Raw genomic sequence first — 26,177 nt, forward strand, 5'->3', positions numbered from 1 at the left:
AGAGGTGTAGCTTATTTGTTACAGCAAGAATTAAAAAGCAAGTATCAGGCCACAAACTTGTTCAGCCAAGAGCATATCTTAGACAAGTAGTAGATGATATAGGTTTGTGTGTAAAGGGTATGGAAAAGAGAATCCTGATATGATGGTACGTGGGACGGGAAACAGTACTGACAGCATGAGGGCTACAGTATAAAGACAGAGAGACCTGGTAAACTTCAACAAAAAAAACATACAAATATACTTCGTTTGTTTGTGTTTTGAGGTGTTGCGATTGATTACAGATCGGTGGGTCACGTCAATAGAAAGTTAGAAAGAATTCTAAGCTGTATACACTGGTCAGCCAGAACACTATGACCGCCCATACAGGTGATAGCAGCATCACCTGGCGAGGAATGTCTGCTAGTCAGACACATGCATGGTGCATGTAGTATCAGTGAGTCTGTTGTCCTTGTATAGAATGGGGAAGGTGCACAACCTACCTGAGTTTGACCAAGGGCAGAGTGTGATGGCCCAGAGGCTTGGCACAAGCATTTCAGAACCTGCACAACTAGTTGGGTATTCGAGGAGTGCTGTGGTGATTGTCTTCAACAGCTGGTGAAGCGAAGGTGATGCCACATCTAGACACTATGGGGTCGGATGGCCACCTGTCATTACAGATGTCGGATGTCGTAGGCTGGGCAGACATAAAACAGGACAAGTGGCAAACTGTGGTGGAACTAACATAAGACTTTAATGCTGGGCAGAGTCTGAACACACAGTGCCCTGAAGTCTCCTAACGATGGGCCTTCCCATGCATGTGCTAATGATAACACCACAAATTCGGCAACTACTACTAAAACGGGGCATGATCATTGGTGCTTGACATTGGCCTAGTGACAGAGCATTGCGTGGTCCAATGAATCCTGAAATCCATCATCTTCTAGGGGAACAGTTCCTTGACACATGTAATGCTGGGTAGGACAAGCTGGCAGTGGCTCCATTATGCTCTGGGCAACATTCACGAGGGCATCCATGGGTCTAGGGGATCTCATGCAAGGCACCATGAAGGCCAATGATGTACACTGGTTGCAGACCACATACATCCCTTCATGACAATCATGTTTCCCGAAGGCAGTGGAATTTTTCAGCAAGATGATGCACCCTGTCACAAGGCCCTGAACATGATTGAAGAATGCAGTGGCAAGCTTCAGTTGATGTGCTGCCCCCCCCCCCCCCCCCCCCCAACTCACCAGATCTGAACCAGATTGATCACATATGGGATGATGTGATTGAATGTGACATCAGAGCTCTTCATCCCCCCACCGTCCCTCTCCCCAGAATTTACAGGAATTAGGTGACTTGTGTGTGCAGATGTGGTGCCAGATTCCTCCAGTGACCTACCACAGCCACATTGCTTCCATACCATGATGCATCATCACTGTTATCCATGCTGAAGGTGGACATAACCGGCTATTAGGTAGGTTGTCATAGTGTTCTGGCTGATCAGTGTATATTATCTATTAACATTTGTAATTAAATAAGTTATGTATTAAAACTTCATACATAAATTATATGAACTTGTACGCTACCTTTGTGACAATATGACATTTCCAAAGTCATCATTTGATGATGATATGGAAAAAAATGACTCTTTCTGTCAGTTACAACACTGACATGTTTGGTTGCTAGTGATACTTTTGACTTGTGGCATTTTACAACTCATTAGAAACAATTAAGGGGATGGGGATGAGAGGACTACCACTATTGGGCGTATCCCTGTGATCATTGCTGTGAGGGCAGCCCATTGTGTAGAGTAAACTCAAATTTCAGGCTATTAATATTAAAGTAACTATAATGAAAAATGTTGGCAAAAAGGTCAAAGTAAATATATTGCACAAAAATATTATATGGTAATTGTAACATCTCCTGGCCAGTCATCGTAAAAAGCGTGCGATAGAATTTTTTCCGTGTGTGTAAGACCAGTTAACATGTATCGATATAGTGCCACGCACATGGCAAAAGAGAAATAATTTAAACATGAATAAACAAGACCAAGTGAAACAATAAAGCAAGACTGTATAAACATTTCACGAATGTATTATGTGTGTATGTAGAACATTCATAATTATTTGACTTTTATGCATTTTTTAACTTTGAATCCATGACATATTATTATCTTGTTAAATGAATTAGTGATTATGATCTGTGCCTCGGATAAAAAGGACAATTCAGTACATGTATAAATAGTAAAAAGCATTGTAATAATCTCTCTGTTCTCTTTGGGTCTTGTTACGTGTAACACTTGCGTGTTAAGCAAATGTATATGCTAGCTGTGAATCTTTTGTTCATGAAGCTTGAGATCCGCCATTAGGCGAGTTGTTGTAAAAAGGTGTGTAAAATTAATGCCTTTTTGTTTGAATATATAGAGCTTGAGCAAATATGTTTTTAAAATAATTTGTAAAGTTGCCAGCCATTCATCCCATAAATAATTTAGACATTTTCAGCATTTAATTTAGTGGAAGCCACTGTACCAATCTGCGAGGGCAATGGCCGCAGACGCGGTACATTTAAAAAATATTTATTTCAGGCATCACAGTCGCCTAACCGGTAAAGCGAGGTAACATAATAATATCTAACATTTTCTTACAGCTTCCCGCAGTATCAGCAGACTATATCATATTATTCAGTACATTTCTCAGTTTGATTTGGAAGGTGCTGTGTGACATGTTCTATGCAGCCACAAAAAATATAACGAATAACTGTGTTATGACTTTATCATTTTCACATTTTGTGGCAAGGTCTGCTCTGTGAAACTAAAGCAATATTTTACATTTTTTCCCTGAGATTAAGAGAATGCGGGCTAGCTGCGCACCTATTCTAATTAACAGTATTCAAAAATCCACTGCATAACGTAAACAATATTCAGTGCTGTAACGATCATTTGAATTTCATTACTGACTTTTCTGAATACAATGCAAGGTAGTGAGTTTAGATACAGTTTTCTTTCTTTCTTGGTTACGTTACAGTAGCAAGTGAATGTTCCCAGAGCAGATGTGAAAAAGCAATAATTTGATCCATGGGGTGCCACATTTATGATAAAAGTGTTTATTCCCTCTCCCACTCCATGTCTGAACTTAACATATGTGTGCTAGTGTGACTCATACAGCCAAAGTGAAGTATTTATTCAACATTACTCAAAGTTACTTGCTTTTATGGAGAAAGAATTACTAAGTAAAGACAGTGTAATAACATTGAATCAAAACCATACCAACTTGTTACAAATAATTTTGTGTACTGCCATCAGCTCTCAGTTTCAGTTTTATATAAGTCTGAACATTGCAAATCCAAACTTTAACATCGTAAAGCAAAGTTACTAGTTACCACGTACCGACTTACTTGCTGCTACACATATATAATCATATCTAAATAAATAAAACCACAAGCCAAATAAAATTAACTCCAGTAGTAAAAAAGTGAGAGGTTGAGTAAGGGAGACAGAATATAATATAATGAAATCAATGAATTCATTAGCCTAAAATTTCTGTTGATGTAATATGTTCATCTGAATATCATTTCACCACTACAATAGGGATGCTGAAAATGATTCGATATAACTTAGCATCCAGTTACTGTAGTTCAGGTATGAAGAAAAGAGGAGCCACCTGTTACGTCAAGAAGGGATACAGTCATAGAAACACTGATACCCCTTGATTTTAAAGATACGGCGTAATATTCTTGAGGTTATTGTCTGACACTACTTAATCTATTTGCAAGATGCACTAAGGAAGTTACTTGTATGTATCGTAATGAAGTAAATAAATGAGTCACAGCCAGGCAGAACGAAAAGACTGTCACAAATAAAGCTTTCGGCTTGTAAGGCCTTCATCAGAAATAGACCGCCCCCCTCCCCCCCCCCCCCCCCCCCCCCCCCACACATGACTGCAGTCACAGGCAACTAATAAAGGCCTTATGGGCCAAAAGCTTTATTTGTGACAGTCTTTTTGTTATGCCTATCTGTGACTCAGCATCTTCACAATATGGTGAGTGGCAACTTTTCTTTTCATAATATTGTTACATTCCGTCCTGGATTTTCCACTGTTCGAAGTAAATAAATGTTCTAGAATGTTCGCAGAGTCTGTATTTAATTTGTGTTTCAGAATGTAGTGTATCAGACACTATTACTAGGTGCATCGTCCTCGTAATCATCATCGCCATCATCATCATCATCATCATCATCATCATCATCATCATCGTTATTTCTGTTGTAAACTGTTCCATTTCATGCAGAAGCATTTGCAAGATTACACTCAACATACACCTTAACTTAGAAGTGCTATGGCTACAAGGAACATAAAAGATTAAGGATGTTTAAATGTGATAACTTTACAAAGAAATTGAAAATGTCCCATTTATTATCTCAAAAGTTACTGTTTGTAAAGTGAGAGTGGGAATGGTGATCCCTCTACGGTTTTAAAAATAGGTCAGCACAATGTGCCAAAAAGTGAAGTTACATCAATGATATGTGAAAATTTTGGAAACAGTGTGCATTCTATCATCAAGAAAATGTCTGTGAAATAGATTTTCAGTTTTGAGGGACAGTCAAAGGAGAGGCATAGCAGACATTTTAAAAAGTAATTTAAACTTTGATGAGATCTTTGGCATCATTGTCATGAAACAACATAAAATTTGCATTGATCAAGTGGACTCTGTGAGAATTATGTTCGACTTTTATCATCTGCTACTGATTTGGCATTTTCTTCGTCTTTTTCTCTACAAAACACAGTTTTTTATTATCACCCTTTTGGACTGGATCACCACCACCATCACCACCCCCATCACCATCATAATCCTCTTCACATTCTATATAACTATTTATTTTCAAATTTAGATTTTTTATGTTGGACAAAACAATAACAAATGTCAGTGGTCATTGCAGTTTTGTTCCGTAATCTGTGCACAATAAATTGCACATTTCTTCTAACCCTGTTTCTGAAAATGACTCTTTGAATAAATGTTGTCTTACTACATGTTTGTTACTTTTACTGAAAAGTAAAGCCACAACTTCTCTGACACATTCTTGGGTATATTCTGTAATTTGGAATTTTCAAAACTTAACCTACGTAAAAATTGAATGGTTTTAACTGGTCCCATAGGCTATATTTTTATCTGCTTTTCCATGTTTGTGGAGCAATTCTTTTACTTGATATATTATCAGCATGATTCTCCTCTCAACAATATTGCAAAATAGCACAAATGAATATGTTATGAATTTTCAGAAGTAATGCATAGATACACTTGTCATTATGAGTTACAAGTTAGTCTTCCGTGTTATAACTTGTTTTATCTTATAGCTTTTTTTATTCAATATTTTGCTCTTCTTTCATCATCATGTCTAAAATTATTGTTCTGCTACTACTGATAACTATCAATATGTGAACCTTTGTGGTAGATCCAAAATAAAAAGAATCTTATCACATTACACCATTGCAGGCAAAAATGATGCACAATAAAACTTGTGGCGTAGAGCGCCATAAAAATCGATATTTGTTCTGTGCGTAAGTGTGCTATCTTTGGGGAGAGGGCTTTGGAGAGCATGTTGGATGCTAACGGCAGTTAGCCTCCGGACTTGTATCTGTGTAGACGCTAAGTGTGAATAAAACTGTATATGAGAGAATTCTAGTTGTTTACCTACAACTATACCATATTCCCTCACTGGTGACCCCGTTTGTGTGTAATACGCGTCCGAGTTACCGCCTGAAGGTTATTTATGCGCCTACCGCATCGGGTTTCTCCGCGATCGCGAGGGCCTTTGTTCAGCTCCAGACAATGGCCTTTCAGCATTCACCGCCACCCGGATTCCAGCAACATCTCTCCAGCACTCCTGCCATCATAGTGGACATGCCGCAAGAATCGTCTGAATCCTTCAGCCAGAACATGCAGTGGAATTCATCGAGTGCCGCCAGTTTCTTCCAACCGCCAACAGTCGTGGACTCTGGCTTTGTTAGCCTGGACCTTCCCACGTGTTCTCCACAGAGTGTTGGTTGGAACATTTCTACTCCTGTGTCGAACACACAATTCAATACAGTTTGTGGCGTCGAGTGAGGTTTTGCTACTTTGGAAAATCCAGTAGTAAATTCAAACTCGAATCAGTTCCCGCCACGTGTGTATCCTTCCGCACCGGCTAGTCGACAGGTGTTCAATGCTCGCCAAACAGCAAATATCACACCGAGTGTGCATCCTAGTGGACGTGTGTGGGATCCTTCTAATCAGGTCAACAATTCTGTGCTGGATAGTAATTACTCCGACATCTACAACTAGCCCCACCACTCACGGTCGAGTGAATACTGTGTGCATAACGGACATTCACCGGCATACTTAAGCACTTGTGGCTTCTCTCCGAGCTACCACGTCAATGAGAATGCACATTTTGACTACGATCCTCACACCGTTTGAGCGTCCGTTGCTTCTCAGCCGCCCCCCTCCCCCCCCCCCCCCCCCCGGCGTCAAGTGAATTTCACGATTCCCGCATTACGGGACGCCAATAATTCGGACTCGCAATCTTCTGCATGCTCTACTTCCGTCCGAAGTAATAGGCACACCTCCACAGTGACTGCAGTGCCGAATCTGCCGAAATTACCAGACTTCAAACCCGCTCACCCAGAGTTCTGGTTTAACCTGGTTGAGCAAACATTCAATGTCTGTGCTTTGGACGACGACGCACGCTTCGCCTGCCTCATGAACCATCTTCACGACCGCGTCGATTTAATTTATGATCTGGTCAAAGCATCCCCCCTAGCAGGGAAGTATGCTGTGGCGAAACAAACGATACTGGAGCGCGTCTCTAAAACCAGGAGAGAAAATGTGCGACAGCTCATCTACGAAGAGCGTCTCGGCGACAGGTCTCCATCCCAGCTGTGGCAGTGCATCCGTCTTCTCGTCGATGAGCAAGTTATGCCTGATGACACGCTCGCAGAAATCTGGACTGAAAAGCTGCCTTTGCCTGTCCAGACTGCAATCTCTGCATATGAAGATAGGCCAGTAAATGAACGTTTACGCGCCGCCGACAGAGCATACTCCGCCAGGCAACGTGAGCTCCGTGCACTGCATTCTGGACGTGACCGCACTAAGACGCTTTCTGACACCACGCCCTTGTCTGGTGCTGCTGATAACAAGTTTTTTAAACTAGCCGCCCTGCCTGCACCTTCAACTCCTCGCAACGACAGTGCATCGACCTCTGTGGAAGACTCTGGGGCACATACTCCGTCATCTAGCAACTACCACAAGGGCACAGGCCCGCCCAACCTTACTGTTTCTTCCACGTGAGATTCGGGGAGCAAGCTCACAAATGCCAGTCACCGTGCTCTTACCCAAACTCCAACCGCAGGTAGGCTACGGTGCCACCTCCTGTGATGTAAACAACGGGCACCATCCCACGTTGCACTCCGTTTCGGACAATAACAGTAAGTGTGGTCGAGTCTATGTTCGCCATTTATGATCAGGCGTATGTTTTCTAGTAGACACTGGTGCAGACGTCTCTTTGCTGCCGGTTCGCCTAGCAACCAATAAAGTGCAACCACACAAAACAGTACTTTGTGCAGTGAACTTGTCTACCCTACAGTGTTCGGGCTCCACTTTGTACACAGTGAAACTTTCGCCCGAGTGCAAGCTGGAGTGGACGTTTCTAGTGTCAACAATGGAAGAACCTATTCTCGGAATTGATTTCCTCAAGCACTATCAGTTGTCACTAGATTTTGTGCAAAATACTGTTTTACCCCTCCCTTAACAAACATATTCCTTTCGCTTTGCCGAGTGACAGTTTGGCTAACACCAAACATGTGTGCTGTGCTAAGAAGTGTGTAAACCTATCCTTGGAGCTGCAATCTTGGACAAACAAGTGGCTAGTGGAGTGCGCCAAGTCTTCTAAGTTGCGGATGGAACGTATGGAAATGCTGCTGCATCTCTGCGACATACACCACGAGTTGGCCTCCACAAAACAACGCCTCGCGGCACTACAAGCAGACGACTCGTCAGCTACAGACAAGGTCAGTCCGTGCCAATCTAGTGTTCCCGTGCCCGCGCACGTTAACGACAATGTTGTGAACTCTGTAAACTGTGTCAGCACCCCCTTTCGTAATGATAGGGTATGCCCGAGTGCTCATGCTCCTTGCGTTCCAAATGGAAAATTAACTTGCCAAGCTTGTGGCAATGAACTACGGCCATCTGCTGTCCGGCCACGCCCACTCGTGCCTACAGCGCTCGTAGCGGCATGGCCCGCTACCAAGAACCAGTGTACCAACCTCGCCCATGTTAACACGTGTGCGGCCTTTACGCAGCCTATGAGCGGGTGGCACACCTGTACTTCCGTGCTCTCAGCGCCACAGCTTGGCCCGTCCGCCACTGCCTGCTCCGCTTCACGGACATCTACTATAGTGCCGCGCCATGTATTGCAGTAGTCACTAACGGCACAGTTCATCGGTTACGTCTAACCAATGGGCCGCCCATATCGCAACGTCCACGCCGCCTCAAGCCGGAATTTATGAAAATTGCAAAAGAACAATTGGACGATCTGTTACAAAAGGGAATAATTGAACCTTCCTTCTTCCAGTTGCTGGGCTAGTCCTATCCTGTTTGACCAAAAGAAAGACGGTACTTGGCGTATGGTTGGAGACTTTAGGCGTTTAAATGCCTGCACCATCATTTATAAATATCCGGTCCCACACATCGCAGACTTCAATCATGCACTCGCAGGTGCAAAGTACTTCTCTGTTTTGGACTGTAAGCACACATTTCATCAGATTCCTATGGCTCCGGAGGACATTGAAAAGACTGCCATAACCACTCCCTTCGGGCTGTTCCAATACAAATTTATGCCGTTTGGGTTGAAAAATGCACCCCAAACGTGGCAGCGTTTCATCAATCAAACTTTATCCCATCTAGACTTTTGTTTCGTATATATGGACGACATATTGGTTTTTGCTTCTATTTTAGAACAGAGTGAGGAGCGTGTTCAAGTCGTGACAGATATTTTAGCAGCCACTGGTATTGAACTGAACAATAAAAAGACTCAATTGCACCAGTCATCCGTCACATTCCTAAGTTATGTTGTGTCATCGGACGGTCTGACACCACCACAGGACAAGATCAAGCCTGTTCTCGAGATGCTACGCCCTCAGACCTACAGGGAATTACGCAGGTTCATCAGAACAGTTAATTATTACCAGAAACATTTGCCAGCCGCTTCTGCGATGCAGGCTCCTCTCACAGATGCTCTCGCTGGCCCACAAACTTCTGGCACCCGCCAGGTACCATGGACACCAGACATGGACAAGGCATTTAATGAACTCAAACAGCTGTTGGCCTCCGCTGTCACTATTGCTCACCCACAGGCGGATGCCACAATGTTTATCACTACTGACGCTAGTGACAATGCTATCGGCGCAGTACTGAGTCAGACATACAACGATGTTACGACCCCCCTGCAGTTTTTCTCAAAAAAGCTAAACAACGCGCAGAAGAAATACTCAGCATTCGACAGAGAACTACTTGCAGTTTACGAGGCCATAAGACACTTCAGAACTGATGTTGAGGGACGAGATTTCTATGTGCTCACTGATCACAAGCCGTTGGTTCATGCCATAAAAAATCCTGCGGCTGATCCGCCCCCACGACGCTTTCGTCACATCGATTACATCTTGCAACTTACAAATGACATTCGCTACATCTGAGGAGCGGACAATGTGGTCGCTGATTTTCTCTCACATGTTGGTGCTGTCACAACCTTAATTGACTTAACGGACCTACCTCGGTTGCAATCGGCAGACCTCGATACCAAGCAGTTAATTTCAGACCACAGCTCCTCTCTCCAACCGGTACGCTCTACTTTCCCTGGCATATCTGACTTAGTGTGGTGTGATGAATCGACTGGTACATTGTGGCCATTCATTCCTAAGCCCCTTCAACGCCAGGTCTTTGACAAACTACTCACATTAGCACACCCCTGTGTCAAAGCCTCCACCCGTCTGGTAGCTGAACGGTTTGTCTGGAGAAACATACGCCGTGACTGTCAGTCTTGGGCAAGGGCATGCATGGTGTGTCAACAGAACAAAGTTTCCAAGCACACTTCTCCACCCCTTGGCTGTTTTGCCCAACCTCCAGGCCGGTTTCACCATGTTCATGTCGACCTCGTAGGCCCTTTGCCCCCCCTCTGAGGGTTTCCGTTACTTGTTTACAGCTATTGACAGGATGACTCGGTGGGCTGAGGCTGTGCCTATTCTGAACATTACCTCTGAGACAGTAAGTCGAGCATTCTTAGATTCGTGGATCTCTAGATTTGGCTCACCTGTTTACCTCACCACTGACCAGGGGCAACAATTCGAGTCTTCAGTTTTCTCTGACTTATGTAAAATGTGTGGTATTGTCAAAATTCATACTTCTGCATACCACCCCCAAAGCAATGGGCTTGTAGAGCGATGGCATCGCACCCTGAAGTCTGCCCTGCGTTGCCATGACTCACTATGGACAGAGGCACTGCCCTTCGTGTTTCTTGGACTTCGTGCGACTTTCAAGGAAGACCTCAAGGGGTCTGTAGCCGAGTTTGTATATGGCCAACCTCTGGTTTTGCCTGGAGAATTAGTCACTCCGACCCCACTTCCACGGCCCTCTGAATTCCCTTCACTTCTCGAGTGGGTGCGCTTGCACTGCAGCAAAATTCAGCCGCCACCTCCGGCTGCTCATACACCTCCGCGCGTGTATGTACCGCGCACGCTAGACTCTTGTGAGTACGTGTTTCTCAGAGACGACTCAGTCAAAGCCCCACTTCAGTTGCCCTACACAGGTCCTTACATGGTCGTCAAACGCTCTGAGAATAACATGGATCTCCTCATAAAAGACTCTGTAACCACGGTCTCACTCAACCGAGTGAAACCAGCTTCCATTGAGCCTCAGGTGAACCTCCCTGATTCTGCCCCTATTTCTCCCACTCCTGCTTCGAGCGGCCATCCATCTTCCCACACCATGCATTTGGGTATTGATTTTCCACAGCGTGTTTCTCAGCCGATCACTGCTCCTTCTCCGCGTTCATCTAATTCGAGTGGCCAATCTTTTCGGGGCTTCACTCCTCACAGCCCTCGCAGTCAAACTGCCAACCACTCGGATTCTACCATTGTGTTACCATCTTCGTGTGACAGCTCTTTGTCACACCGTTCAACCCATGCTGGCTCCTCATTGCCTTCGGTCACACTCCCTCGTCTGTCTGCTGATCGCCCGAGGTTGTCTCCTGCACAGTCTAGTGCACCTGCCATCCCCCTCTTAGCGGATGCTTCCCCCTGCCATGGCTTTCCCACACCTCCCTGCCTCCCTACCATTGCTCGTACAGGTGCCATCCAAAAATTCACAACACATGTGCACCCTGATGACATATATAAATTATCTGTGGTCGTAGATGGCGATACAGTGTGTGTGGTACTCGCGTGTGACAATATTGAGGGAGGAAGTGCAGAATCTCGTGTGGTGCGCCGCTTTAAATTGAGCAGAAGTGCTGCGTGTGGCAATTTGCGTGCCTTTGTTAGGCCTTCTGGCAAGGTGATTCTCCGCCTGCCGGCTGACGAAGTGCTACACCTTCACTCCAGGATGGGACATCGTCTTCAGCCGCCGGCGTCGCTTGCTGACTTCACCGTCGACGTACCGGGCTTCACCCCCCGGTCTCCTACCAGTCGACCGCTTCTGCCTGACGCAGAAGAACTGTGTGTTACCTTCCTAACTTCTCCCCCCCCCCCACCCCCATTCACAGGGACGTACTCCATACTGCGCGGGAAGGGGGGGGGGGGGGCTATGTGGCGTAGAGCGCCATAAAAATCGATATTTGTTCTGTGCGTAAGTGTGCTATCTTTGGGGAGAGGGCTTTGGAGAGCATGTTGGACGCTAACGGCAGTTAGCCTCTGGACTTGTATCTGTGTAGACGCTAAGTGTGAATAAATGTATATGAGAGAATTCTAGTTGTTTACCTACAACTATGCCATATTCCTTCAAACTCATCGTAGATAGACAGCCAAAAATTTGTCACCATTGTTCAGATGATTGTGGCAGAGCCCCAGAAATGTCTAGGAATAATTCCCACTTTCACACAAACTATTTATTATTACCACAGTTGAAAACTATGACAAATAAAACAAAAGAACAGGAAAATGTGGCGCACATCTTTACCACGAACATACCAACTCGACTCGACATCATTTGGCTTCTCTGGTGTGCCAAATGGGTCAGCAGAAGGGAAATCTTTGGTTGTCTATCCTCCCTCTAAATCTCACAATAATACATTCATTAACAGTCTAGATAACTACTTTATTCATACGTACTCTATCAAAGTATTTTGTGACTGTAATTAACACCTCCCACATTCAGGGTGTATGGAACTCATATATAATAAATAAATAAATAAAAACTGCTGCAAAGAAAACCTACTTTTTTTGCTCAAGGTCAAGATCATTTTTGTGATTGGCAAGGGCAAACACCCTCAACCTACAGCTTGACCAGTTGCTTCTTGTGCTGATTATGTATGGCAGCAGGATTGTAAGACCTAAGAGCAAGAATGAAAATTTTATTACAAATCTGCACCTCTAAAATTTTTAAAATATTGAGTTACATCTAATGATTAGCATTGTAAGAAAAAAATTCATTAAAAAAAGCTGTCTGGCTTATTTACAAACAGGCCAGTAAGGATGTGAAAAGAAACAAATGTAAATTATGGAAAATATCTCTAAAATACAGTCTCCCTGTGTAGTAATATCAGTCAAGCATGGGATTTTAAAATCTGAAGAAAGATGAAAAGATCTGCTTATTGAACTAACTGAAAATAAAAGTTAAACTTTGTGTGGAAGAATAGTAGTACAGATGAAAGAAAATGCTACAGCTTCTGAGAGAGATTAAGCTGCCTCAACAAAAGTGCATAAACTTCACTATTGAAAGCCAGGAAGCTACAGTAAGTATTGGCCAACTGTAAATGCTAAAGTATTTCATGAAAACACCCTGAAGTAGCATCTAGAACAGAACACTGAAAGAACATAAGTAGTAAAATAACTGATATATATTTATCTACACCGGGAGACTGCATCAACTCCAAAGAGCCAAGCAAAAGAGCAGCCAAAACACAATTTACGATTATGCATGTAGACATAAGATTTATTTGTTTTGAATGGAAGCCAGTGAGTTATGTCCATTGGTTTGCAGTATCTTTGAAATAAATCATTCTGCTGTTTAAATGCTTGAAGAGATAATTCAACATCTGACTTACCTCCGTCATCATACAGCCACCATACATCAATTGTGCCCTTTGGTTGCTTTGTGTCAAATTTGGTCATGCTGGTGAGTAGGTCAAGTGGGATTTCCTTGCCACTGTCTGCCCTAAAACAAATACATCAGTGCATGTTTATTTCAGAAATAAAGATATAATTTTAGTAGCTAAAACTCTATTTTCAGGTTATTGAAAAGAAGTCAACAATAGAGGGAGCATTCACCAATACTTATTTTCAAACAATGATGTATGAGTATATTTTTCAGTAAATAATACAGCTGAATTAAGTGGTTGACAAATAAGATATAACTACTGTACTGACTGTACTTATGGAGAGAAACAACGTATTAAACAATGGAAAATCCAGAATGGAATCTAACAGTATTATGAAAAAGACAGCTGCTACTCACCATATAGTGGAGATGCTGAGTCGCAGACAGACACAATAAAATGACTGTCAGAAAGTGAACTTTCAGCCAACAAGGCATTTGTCAAAAATAGACAAAAAAAAATGCACATGTGATTACAATCTCTGCCAGCTGGAGTTTGACTGTGAGCAGCAGCACATGATGCAAGAGGCAGCTGGTTGGTGGGGGTGAGGAGGAGGCTGGGGCAGAGGGGGGGGGGGGGGGGGAGATAGCAGGGTAAGGGTGGGGAATGGTAAAGTGCTGTTTGTGGGAGTGAGCAGGGATGAGATGGAGAGAGGGTAGCTGCAGTGGGGGAGAGGGGTTGTGGAAAAGGAGAGATGTAAAAGGAATGGGTGCACTGCTGAAATAGAGGGCTGGGTACTTCTGGAATTGGAACAGGAAAGGGGCTAGGGGGGTAAGGACAATGACTAACGAAGGTTGAGGCCAGGAGGGTTACAGAAATGTAGGGTATATTGCAGGGAGAGTTCCCACCTGTGCAATGCAGAAAAGCTGTTGTTGGTGGGAAGGATCCAGTGGCACAGGCTGTGTAGCAGTCACTGAAATGAAGAATGTCATGTTGGCTAGTGTGCTCAACAACAGGGTGATCCAGCTGTTTCTTGGCCACAGTTTGTTGGTGGCCATTCATGCAGACAGCTAGCTTGTTGGTTGTGTTGCCTACACATAGAATTTAGCACAGTGGTTGTGGGTTAACTTGTAGATCACATGACTTGTTCCGCAGGTAGCCGTGCATTTGATGGGATAGGTGATGTTTTTTAGCAGACTGGAGTAGGTGGTGGTGGGAGGATGTATGGGACAGGTCATGCACCTACATCTGTTACAGGGATATGAGCCATGAGGCTAGGGGTTGGGAGCAGGAGTTGTGTAGGGGTGGACAAGGATATTGTGCTGGTTCAGTGGGAGGTGGAATACGACTATGGCAGGGGAGTCTTAGTAGGTAGGGCATGACAAGAGGTGGTTGAAACTCTGGTGGAGAATGTAATTCAGTTGCTCCAGTTCTTGGTGGTACTGAATCACAAGGGGAATGCTGCTCTGTGGCCAGACAGTGGGACTTTGGGAGGTGGTGGGTAACTGGAAAGACAAGGCACAGGAGATCTGATTTGCAGCATGCTGCCCAATGTGACATTCTTCATTTCAATGACTGCCTTGCAGCCTTTGCCATCTGAATCCTTCCCACTAACACCTGCTTTTCTGAACCGTGTAGGTGGAAACTCTCCCTCTCCCTGCAACATACCCTACATTCCCGTAACCCTCCTGGCCTCAACCTTCATTAGTCATTGTGATCATCCATCTAGCCCCTTACCTGTTCCCATTCCAGCCCTACAGCCCCTCTATTCCACCAATGCACCCAGTCTTTTTACTTCTTTCCTTCTCCACTACCCCCCCCCCCCCCCCCCTCCCCGACCCACCATCTAACCTCCAGACTGCACCTAGCTGCCCCACCCTCTCTCCACATCATCCCTGCTCACTCCCACAAGCAGCACTTTACCATCCACCACTTTTACCCTGCTAGCCCTCTCCCTCCCCGTCACAGCATCCTCCTTACCCCCACCACTCAGTTGCCTCTCCCATCAAGTGCTGCTGCATGCAGTCTGTCGTCAGCTGCCAATGATTGTTGTCATAAGTGTGAGTTGTGAGTGCGTTTTTTGTTTTTGTCTATTTTCGACAAGGCCTTGTTGGCCTTAAGCTCACTTTCTAACAGTCTTTCTGTTGTGCGTATCTGAGATTCAGTGTCTCCGCTGTATGATGAGTAGCAATTGTCGTTTTCATAAGAGTGAAACAATGTATTAATTCCATAAAGATGTTTTTGTCACATCAGTTTCCAATACATTAATGATGTTTTGGAAGGTATATACCCTCATTTCATCTTCTGGTCAGAAGATGCACTGCAGATTGACAAAACATTTATAAAGATGATTAATCTAGCTCAGTGATGGAAATAATTTACTTTATTCATTTCATTTGTTCATTAGATGGTTCATGTTCCAGAGATATCATTATGAAGGACACACTTCAGGGATGTGGAACACAGGTCAAGGTGTACATTAACACCAAGAATCAACTATTAGAAACTGACATTGACCAATACCAAATTTATATGTACTATTTATGTTTGTTGAGGTAAAAATGACATAATAAAATTGAAGAGTCTGGCGGAAGAAAGTGCTAGGGCTCAGTTTAGTTCAGACGTGTCTGATAACTTAATCGGTTGTGTTTTTGAAGCACCACTTGATGATAATAAATTGTTCCCTATGTACTGCTAGAAAGCACTGCGTACTATATAAGTGGCTTTATCTTGTTGTATTAATGTTCCTTTATATCAGTCTAACCAAACATATATTGTGTAATTACTCTATATATGTTATTTTGGATTAGCAGTTTTTCTTTTGCAGGCCTCTTCAGTTACCACAAAAACTGCTGCTTACTCTACAACTGCTGTTTATCTACAACTGTGTGTAACTTTCATGTTATTAAATGTTTAATAATGGGGAACAGTTATTTACAATATATCAAATGGAATGTGAATTTAATCATATTGGGAGACAATAATACAGTTAATAGTGAATGTGGGGAACAACAGAGAATTGGGGAAGTTTGGTGCAGACAAATAAAATGAGACAAGTGAAAAATTAAATTGTGTGGTTGACATGAGTTAAGCCATTGCAAATATGCTTTTAGGTGACTCTTGAAGAAGAAAGTGTAAATTAAATGTACACTGAAAATAACAACAATGTAGAAAAGATACATTGCTACTCACCTCATAGAAGAGGCACTCACCTCATAGAAGAGGCACTGAGTTGCAGACAGGCCCAATGAGAAAGATTTCAGAGAAAGTCTTTCCTCAGAAGTAAAACTCTCACTCATTCACACAACAACAACAATAACAATAACAACAACAACAAGTTACAAACTTGGCTACTGTCTCTGGGCACTGGGCAGGGAGGACAGGGACAAGGTTGGGACCAGTAGTGTTACAGAAACGAAGAATTTGTTGTAGGGAGGGTTCCCACTGGCACAATTCAGAAAAGCTGGTGTTGGTGGAAAGAATACAGGAGGCACAAGCTGTGTAGCAGTCATTCAAATAAGCACTTTATGCTGGGTGACATGTTCTGCAACTGGGTGCTCCAGCTATCTCTTGGCCACAGTTTGGTGGTGGCCATTCATGTGGACAGACAGCTTGTTAGTTGTCATAACCACATAAAATGTGGTCCAGTAGTTGCAGCTAAGTTCATTAATCATATGAATGCTGCATTTGAAAGGGCAGGAGATGGCAGTTGCTGGACTCTAACAGATGATAGTGGGAAGATGCATGGGACAAAAAATGCAGTCTACCTCAGTGCAATGAAAAGTGACAGGTAAACCACATCCCACTGACTACTTCTGATTTTCATCTATCCTTGAGGCAATGCATTATTGAAAATGGGTGCTGAGCAAGGCAAACCACACACTTTATAGTCATTCTATCATATGACAACATCTAGTTCAACATTTTCAAATAATTTTCAAAGACTTTTTTTTGTGTGTGTGTGTGTGTGTGTGTGTGTGTGTGTGTGTGTGTGTGTGTGTGTATATAAGACTATCGGTACATCAGAGATGTTGATACTGTTAGTTTAAGGAGCAGTCCATTTTGAGAACAGGGTGCACATACTAGACTACCAGAAGTGAAACCCTTTTCGCAATCTAGCAATATAGCCAGAGACAATAGGATAGGTTTCAGAATTCCATCAACTGTCCCATAACATCCACAAGGGTAATAGAGTCCACTAGGAGTTCAGAAAAGAGCTAGTCTTATACTTTGAAAACTAGTGAAAATGATGTTTCCACTATTAAGCTGTGATAGAACCATTTTTGGAGATCAACCATACAACAACTTAAAATTTGTGGCTTTGATGTTAAATGTATTTAGTTATTTTTTGGTATCAACTTACAAAGAAGTAGCAAACTGTGATGCTAGGTTCCTTTTCTTCGATTTGAGTACAGAGCGTGGGCTGTGGTTGTTGACATTAAAACGGCGGTTTGGTGTGATGCTGTCAGTTGGCAGATAAGCTGTGGAGTCTGCAACACATGATAAAGCAAATTATTTCATTGGTTTCCATCCATTGTGTGGGACTTCGACTTGAAATAACATTTGTGGACTATGAGATAGCAGGAATTTCTATCCTCCATTAAAAAAGAAATTGACAGCCTTATCTCTTACACTAACACAAACAGGATGCCTGAAAAGTACTTACCACTCTAATAAACTGAAATATACAACATAATTTCCTTCTTAGTTTCAATCATCATGGCTGCTGGCCTTTACTTACTTTTGGGAGGCAAAATTTCAATACTGACAATACATGCATACAAAAGTACATAATATTTCTGGAGACTAGGATGATTTATGAACTTTTATTTGTGTCTATTCACAGTAGTGAATTTGTGCATCCTGTAGTTACCATATTCAGACACCCTGTTGGAAAGTGACCAATATGATTTACTGAAGTCAGCATCATTATGGCTTTCTGTAAATTTTTCTAAAGCTATACTCACTGACAAAAAACTGAAGCACCCAGAAGACTCGGTTAAAGTCAATGGAACTTCATGCATTTACACACTATCAGCAGGTATATAAATAATTAGAGTTGCAATTCTCTGTAACAGGTACTACAGCCACGAGAGTGAGTTGTTGTTGGTATTTACTGTTGCTACCTGGACTGATAGGGCATATAAGGGACATGAACGGTGTCAGACATTGAGTGGTCACTGTGAAGGACATGAAGATGCTGCATACTTATATGAGACAGCATTATCAGTGCTTGAAAGAGTTTGAACAGGGCCTTATTGTTGGTCTCCATTAGGTCAGCTGCCTAATTTGTGCAATATCCAGATTTGTGGGGCATTCAGATGTGACAGCGGCCCATTGTTGGGTTGAATGGGAACATGATGGATGGCACACTCGTCAACAAGATTCGAGCTGACCACATCTGACTACTGCTAGGGATGATCAATGTATAGTGTACCAGGCACATTGTACCCACTTCACACCTGTGTCTGCCATCCAAGAACAAGGTACGGACTTCCTGCAAAATGCTGAATCATCCCACACCTTTGGATGGAGCAAGCACCACCCAGACTAGAAAATGTGTATTCTATGTGTAGGCTGGCATTTAAACCACAACAGAAAATTGCTGCATTTGGAGTGGTGCTGTAACTGGGAATAATGGACAGCTAATGAGTGGAGTTGCACGGTGTTGTGTTCACTGGTGAATCATGGTTTTGCACTACCCCAGTGAGCACCTGTGGTGACCTGGTGAGAGATCCTTTTCTTCCACTATTTTTGGTAAGGCACAGCAGTGTTACTCCTGACATCATAGTGTGGGGAGCCATCGAGTATGACTTTAATTCACATCTGGTGATGACTGAGGGAGCTCTGATGGCATAATGGTACATCATGGACATCCTATGTCCTTGTGTATTACCTACCTCTCATGTGACAATATCATGGTGCCATTTTGCAAAAGGAAAATGCATGTTCACACATAGCAAATGTCCCTATGAACTGTCTGTATGTTGTTGAATTTGTTCTGTGGCCAGTAAAATCCTCAAATATGTCCCCAAAAGAACATGTGTGGGGGCAACTTGGACATCATTTTCATCCTGGTGCCAGTATCCAGGATATTAAGGACCAGTTACAACACACTGAGTGAGATGGGCAGTTGTTAGCACACTTGACTCACATGTGGGAGGACAATGGTTCATCCTGATTTAGGTTTTCTGTGATTTAGGGAAATCACTTCAGACAAATGCTGATATAGTTTCTTTGAAAGGGCATGACTGAATTGCTTCCAAATCTGACAGGACAGATGGCCTTGATGTTTGGTTCCCTTCCCCCCAAATCAACCAGCGAGTTACTACAGTTGTGTGCCAGCTTGCCTCAGAATAAAATACAATACTTTATGACACCATTCCCAACTGAATCAGTGCATGCATCCTGGCCAGGTGAGGTGCAATGTCATACTGCTAAATGGACTCATACTGCTAAGTTCTTTGTAAATTTGACTTGATTTCATGATCACTGAAATAACATCACATACCCTCTCAGCCAATGAAGTATCATTTTGTTTCCTCCTCCACTTCTGGGTGCTTCATGCTTTTTGTCAGGCAGTGTGTTTGAGTACGTTCAAGACATTATCTCTTTTAATCCATTAAGTAAATTCCATGAACAAAACAGCATATCATGACCTTACAACCAGTTATCGATTACATTGCTACACTCCTCCCTTTTAATGTAAGCTAAAAGAATTAACTTTTAAAGCTATGAGAAAATCTAAAAATTAGAAAACTAGACACCTATCTGATAGGATGTGGCAGATTATTAACAGCAGTGTGCAAATAATGAACCCATTCATACTAAATGAAGTGCACAACAGCAGGAAAGATGAGAAAGTGCCAGATGAATAGTGGCCAGGATGCCAGCAACATTGACTGCACACACAAAATGAAATGTGTGAATTCCAAGACTGTCACTCTTTGGTAAGTCATCATAACTAATGCTGCCCAACTCTATCCTCCAATGCACTACATTATTGAGGACATCATCCACATGCTGGCAGTACAGTGAGTGCATAACTTACAACTCCCTATCATGTTTCTTAAAATATTAGCACCAGTCGATATCACCTCTATCACAATAAGGAGGATTTAAATGGATTTTTGTTGTATATTGTGATGGGGACAAGAAATGGGTTGATCGCTACACCCCAGAGACAAAGTCTGTCTCTGTGGAATGAACATATCCAAGTTTCTAGGTTCCCCTGGCAAGAAGATCAAACAAACCTTATGTTCCAGAATGATCATGTTGGCTGTTCTTTCAGATGGCCTGGGGATTATGCTACTCAAAGCCTTATATAAATGGGTGTTGAATTCCCAGCAATATTGCAGTGTGCTGTAAATTGAAAGCTGCTATTTGACAACAGAGATGGAGACTGTTGTTCTGCACACTGCAGCAATATCTGGTCTTATTCATGCATTCAGTGGGAAAGTGTGAATCATTTCCTGCAAATTCTTGTTCTTGTGGCTGCTGACTTATTAGTGTCCAACAATCAAAGGGGGACTTTGTGGTTGAGTGATTACCAATCCCAGACTTCCGGCAGAATACATGTTTATTTATGTGGTAAACTCATCAAGAAATTGAACCTATGCCTTTATTCAGTTGGATTTGGACAGAATATGAAACTGATACCGATTAGAACTAGCACTTAATCTAGAAAAAAGTGAAGGTGTGCATTTCATGAAACATAAAAATGTCTTGTGCTTTGACTGTAGGTTAGTGGGTCACATCTGTGGTCTTGTCACACAAATATCTACAATTAGATTTATGAAGTGAAACAATCATATAGGTGAATCATAAATCATGCATAAAGCAAATGGTGGGCTTCTGTTTATTGCTGTTCATGGTAAGATACTAGGAAACTAGAATGTCTCTCCAAGAGAGGTTTTCAATAAAATATTTGAATAGTCCATAGTGGACTAATTATCAAGCATGGAATCAACACTAGGTGTAATTAAAAGAGGACATCAAATCCATACAAAGAAGAGCAGTGAGAATGATGAAAAGTCTGTTTGCCTTATGGGAGAGAGTAGCATAACTGACAGGCAGTCAATTAGGCACTTTCATACGTAATTTAAAAAGGCTAAGCACATTTTTTTTAGAATGGAATCTACAAATTTTCTTTAGTCACATTTGCTGTACATCATTCCCACAGATACCATGAAAATAAAGTAGACTGATTACAGCTCATACAGAGGCACACAACCAGCCACCCTCCCCACTCTGCATGCATGAATGAAGCTAGGAGAAACTCAATATATGACAACATAAAGTTCTCCTGTCACTTACTTTACAGGCATTAAAGAGTAAGCTCCTTTGTCACAAAATGTATATGAAAAAGAGATTGGTGATGTTAGTAATGAGCTATTTGTCATAGCATACATTTTTAGTCCTTGAACTGTGTACTTATTCTGTGACAGTTTTAATCAAACTCATTGTGTGATGAGTGCTCTGTTGCTGATTCCAGAAGTAGAGGCATGGAATTTTGTAAAGGTGTATTACTAGACCTAATCATGAGTACTGACTGTGTCCAATAATTCATGAAAACTACATGAAACAGAAAATGATTGATATAACTGGTGTTAATATATTTGAATTTAATCAATAAGGCTCTTGGACATAACTTTTGGCTGGTTACAGGCGTAGAGCACCCAGTGTAGTGAGCTATTACCTCTGCTTTCAGCATCCAACTCTCTGATTCCATTACAAACTTCAATAACAAAATATTCCTCTATTAACTAACAGCAGCTAATGCTATTTAGTCTTCTTCTGGAAGCTGGCTGTGAGTAACGTTGTATCATGTATTTCAATAACAGCTCTCCTACAGTCTATGACATGGTTCTGTTTCAGGGGCAATACAGTTTTATTCATTGTCTACAGCAACACTTTGTAATGAGTTGCAACATCCCTCTGTGCTGCCATGTGTAGACATTCTGAGAACAAAAAACACATCACACAATAAGACCACAGAATGTGTTTTACAGCACATACAGTTTAAGTCAGTTGACAGACTTTTCCCAAAAAGTCATTCTTCATTGGAAGGATAATGTAAGTGCTGTAATAGTACACATATTACACTTGTCAATGACACATATTTGGCACTCCAAGCATACTAGACAAGTGAGGGAACTTTTCTCACTATTTACTATACTACTATTGACAGCTGTACCTAAATTTATTTCCAGAAATAATCACACCAAAGATGGTGAAGTGCTTCACTAACCAGCACTGGAGATGACTGACAGTTGTGAGGCAGATGCAGCAAGGACTCTTGTATTGCTGAGGTCTGAGTCGGAGCCATGGGATGGCAAGTAGACAAGTGAAGAGTCAGCACGCCGCAGAACTGTTGCTGAGAGGCTGCCATGATCCTTGTCCTTCTCTTCAATCTCTTCTATCAGTTGTGAGTAGTCCAGGCCAGCACGCATGCGCAGAATTGTTGCCGCCATGCGGTTGTCGAAAGCATGGCTGTGAGGAGAAAAATTATTTCTTAAGATGACAGTTATCAGATGTAAGAGAGCAGTTGTTAAAGAATTCCTGCAGATATAAACAAATAAGTATGTCATCCAGAAGACTACAGAAGGACTTGTGCCTAATAAAATGAGGTAACAACATTTATATTATTGACTGTTGTAATAATATAGTCTTGACAACTGTGATAGACAATAGGTGGTACCAACATGATTAATGGGGTGGAATTCTATTTGTCATAATTTTCTTGGTGCAGAGAGAGAGAGAGAGAGAGAGAGAGAGAGAGAGAGAGAGAGAGAGAGAGAGAGAGAGAGAGGAGGGGGGGAGAGAGAGGGAGGGGGGGGGTGTCTAAATCACAATGGCCATTACACAACATACGGTTAGTATATCAAATGTCATGTTTGTGGAAATAAGTTCTGTCTTGATGACTGTGCCCTTCCAGACCATTATACAGTTCCACAAATTCCATGAACAGATGAAGTCAACTTAATCCTTTCTGGCAAGAAAACATTTTTTAAGTAGTTTGATCTTTTGAAAGCTTACTATCAAATACCACTAGCAGAAGAAGATATACAAAAACGGCAATTATCATTCCATTTGGCCTTCATGAACTTAAGTTTATGCTATTTGGACTTAGGACTGCACCTAGCACTTTTCAAAGATTCATTAATGAAGTACTCCAAGGATAAGATTTCTGTTTTGCCTGCATAAATGACACACTGATGGTATCTAGTTCAGAAGGAGAACACTTGCAGCATGTAACAGGTAGAAGGATTAATGTTGGCAAATCTATGTTTGGCACTCAGAAAATAAGCTCTTTGTGATACATCTGAAGTGATCATGCACCACATTGTCAAACATGCTAAAGAAAGAAAGTGTTTATGCTCCACAACATGACTGCTGACACATTTATTCTTTGTTTATACAATTATTCCTTTTTTCAGGCTATTGTGTGTCCTTGTACCTTTTATTATTAAAAGTTTCCAATAATATGACCATATGTAAACCCCAGTTTTCTGGTGACCACAACTCGATCTCTGTCATTAACTGACACTTTGTACAGTGTCGCTTCAAATGTCAAACATGAAACAACTGCAGCAATTATACCAAACACCTTTCTTATACTGAATCATAATTTTGCAATGCAGGACCTGCCACCAACTGTTGACATGCCTTTGAGCACACTAATTACCCAAGTGACATCAAAGCACCACAACTCTGGCTGTGAAACACAGTCTTGTGGTTTGCACAAGTTGACAGCCAGCTTGCACTAACTCACATAGCTGCCAATAAAGCTAAGTACAGTTACGGTATCACTGCGTTGAATGAAGATATGGCTATAGAAGTACAGGACATGTTGGATTCACTGCTGAGCACTGATTGTTACTCATCCATTAAAAACACCTTAATCACCCACTTGTCACAGTCCAAAACAAAATGTCTAGGAAAGATACTTCGTACTGAGGAGTTAGGTGGTGCACCCCTTCACAGTTGCTGCATCACCTGTGGACTCGAGCAAGTAACACTGTCAGTGAAGACTTCTATGGAATATCTGGATGTCACACCTACCACCAGATGAGCAGAAGATAGTGACAGTATACATCAGTGATCTTGGCACACTTGCAAAAACTACAGACTGCATCACAGAGATGTACCCATCCACATGTGTAGCAGTTGTATGCCTACAGTCAGACAGTACTCATAACTCACTACAAGCACAAATCACTGAACTAACTGTGCAAGTCACTGTTCTGCAAACAAAGCATTAGAGTCACCAGTCACAGTGTCACTGCTAACCGAGGAAATGCAGCCAATCATCTTCAGATTTGTAGGTACCATAGGTGGTTTGGTTCTGATGCATGGAAATGCAGTACCCTGTGAGAGATGGGAAATGTGAATGGTAGTCAGTAATGACAGTGACTGGCTCTCCAAACAGAAGCCATCAACTGCCACAGAGCACTACACAAAACTGCAACTTCTAGTGGACACAAGTGATGACATATCAGTGTACCCATCTTTTCATCTGCCTCACTGCATCAGTGATGACTGTTGCCTCTTTGCCATCAATGTTCTACAGTCCAGGTGTGACAGTGTCACTAAACTTGGGCCTCTGTCAGAAGTTTGAGTGGCAGATGTTGTGCTCCATATCCTCAGAGCAGACTTTTTGTCAATTTAGGGAGTGCTGCTGGGCCTTTATCATTGTCACCTCCTCGACATTACCAGTAATTTAGCCAGCTATGGATGCTTATGCTGTGTTGATGACACTGCTGTACAAATGATCACAGGTGATTTTCTGTATTTAGAACTCCTTAAGCAGTTCTCGGAGATTACAAGGCATCTGCCCGCATTAGCACTGGTACAGCTTTCAATAATGCAATACATACTAACAATGCCAGATCTGCCGATTCACGCTTGACCTCATTGCTTAACACTGGAGAAACTGAAAGAAGCAAAGCAAGTGTTTTCTTCATGCTTGCTCAAGGAAGCTGTCACATGTCAATCAGTAGCTGATAATAATAATCCAGTCCCACACACTGAAGATTTTAATTTTAACATCCACAGCAAGCATGTCATTTCACATTAGACTTAGTACATGCATTTTATAAAATACCTGTTGCTTCAGAAGATATACACTATGTGATCAAAAATATCTGGACACCTGGCTGAAAATGACTTACAAGTTCGTGGCACCCTCCATCAGTAATGCTGGAATTCAATATGGTGTTGGCCCACCCTTAGCCTTGATGACAGCTTCCATTCTCACAGGCATATGTTCAATCAGGTGCAGGAATGGCAGCCCATTCTTCATGGAGTCCTGCACTGAGGAGAGGTACCGATGTTGGTCGGTGAGGCCTGGCACAAAGTCGGCATTCCAAAACATCCCAAAGGTGTTCTACAGGATTCAGGTCAGGACTCTGTGCAGGCCTGTTCATTACAGGGACATTATTGTCATGTAACCACTCCGCCACAGGCTGTGCATTATGAACAGGTACTCGATCATGTTGAAAGAGGGCAATTGCCATCCCCAAATTGCTCTTCAACAGTGAGAAGCAAGAAGGTGCTTAAAACATCAATGTAGGCCTGTGCTGTGATTGTGCCATGCAAAACAACAAGGGTGCAAGCCCCCTCCATGAAATACATGACCACACCATAACACCACCACCTCCAAATTTTACTGTTGGCACTACACATGCTGGCAGATGATGTTCACTGTGCATTCGCCATATCCACACCATGCCATCGGATCGCTACATTATGTAGCTTGATTTGTCACTCCACACAACATTTTTCCACTGTTCAACTGTCCAATGTTTATGCTCCTTACACCAAGCGAGGTGTCATTTGCCATTTACCGGCATGATGTGTGGCTTATGAGCAGCTGCTCAACCGTGAAATCCAAGTTTTCTCACCTTCCACCTAACTG

At 42.4% G+C, this 26,177-nt stretch overlaps 1 protein-coding gene across 1 annotated transcript in view; it reads right to left on the reverse strand.

Moving 5' to 3' along the window:
* The window catches only part of LOC126413030 (bumetanide-sensitive sodium-(potassium)-chloride cotransporter), a 220,368-nt gene that overhangs the window by 5,748 nt on the left and 188,443 nt on the right, over nucleotides 1–26,177 (reverse strand). Inside the window, exons 13-16 of the mRNA XM_050082924.1 lie at nucleotides 22,509–22,750; nucleotides 17,622–17,748; nucleotides 13,268–13,377; nucleotides 12,439–12,553 (exon numbers count right to left, since the gene is read on the reverse strand). Coding sequence (XP_049938881.1) covers nucleotides 12,439–12,553; nucleotides 13,268–13,377; nucleotides 17,622–17,748; nucleotides 22,509–22,750 — 594 coding nt within the window. The remainder of the gene's footprint in view (nucleotides 1–12,438; nucleotides 12,554–13,267; nucleotides 13,378–17,621; nucleotides 17,749–22,508; nucleotides 22,751–26,177) is intronic.

Source organism: Schistocerca serialis, chromosome 7, assembly GCF_023864345.2.
Source record: "Schistocerca serialis cubense isolate TAMUIC-IGC-003099 chromosome 7, iqSchSeri2.2, whole genome shotgun sequence".
NCBI lineage: Eukaryota > Metazoa > Arthropoda > Insecta > Orthoptera > Acrididae > Schistocerca > Schistocerca serialis.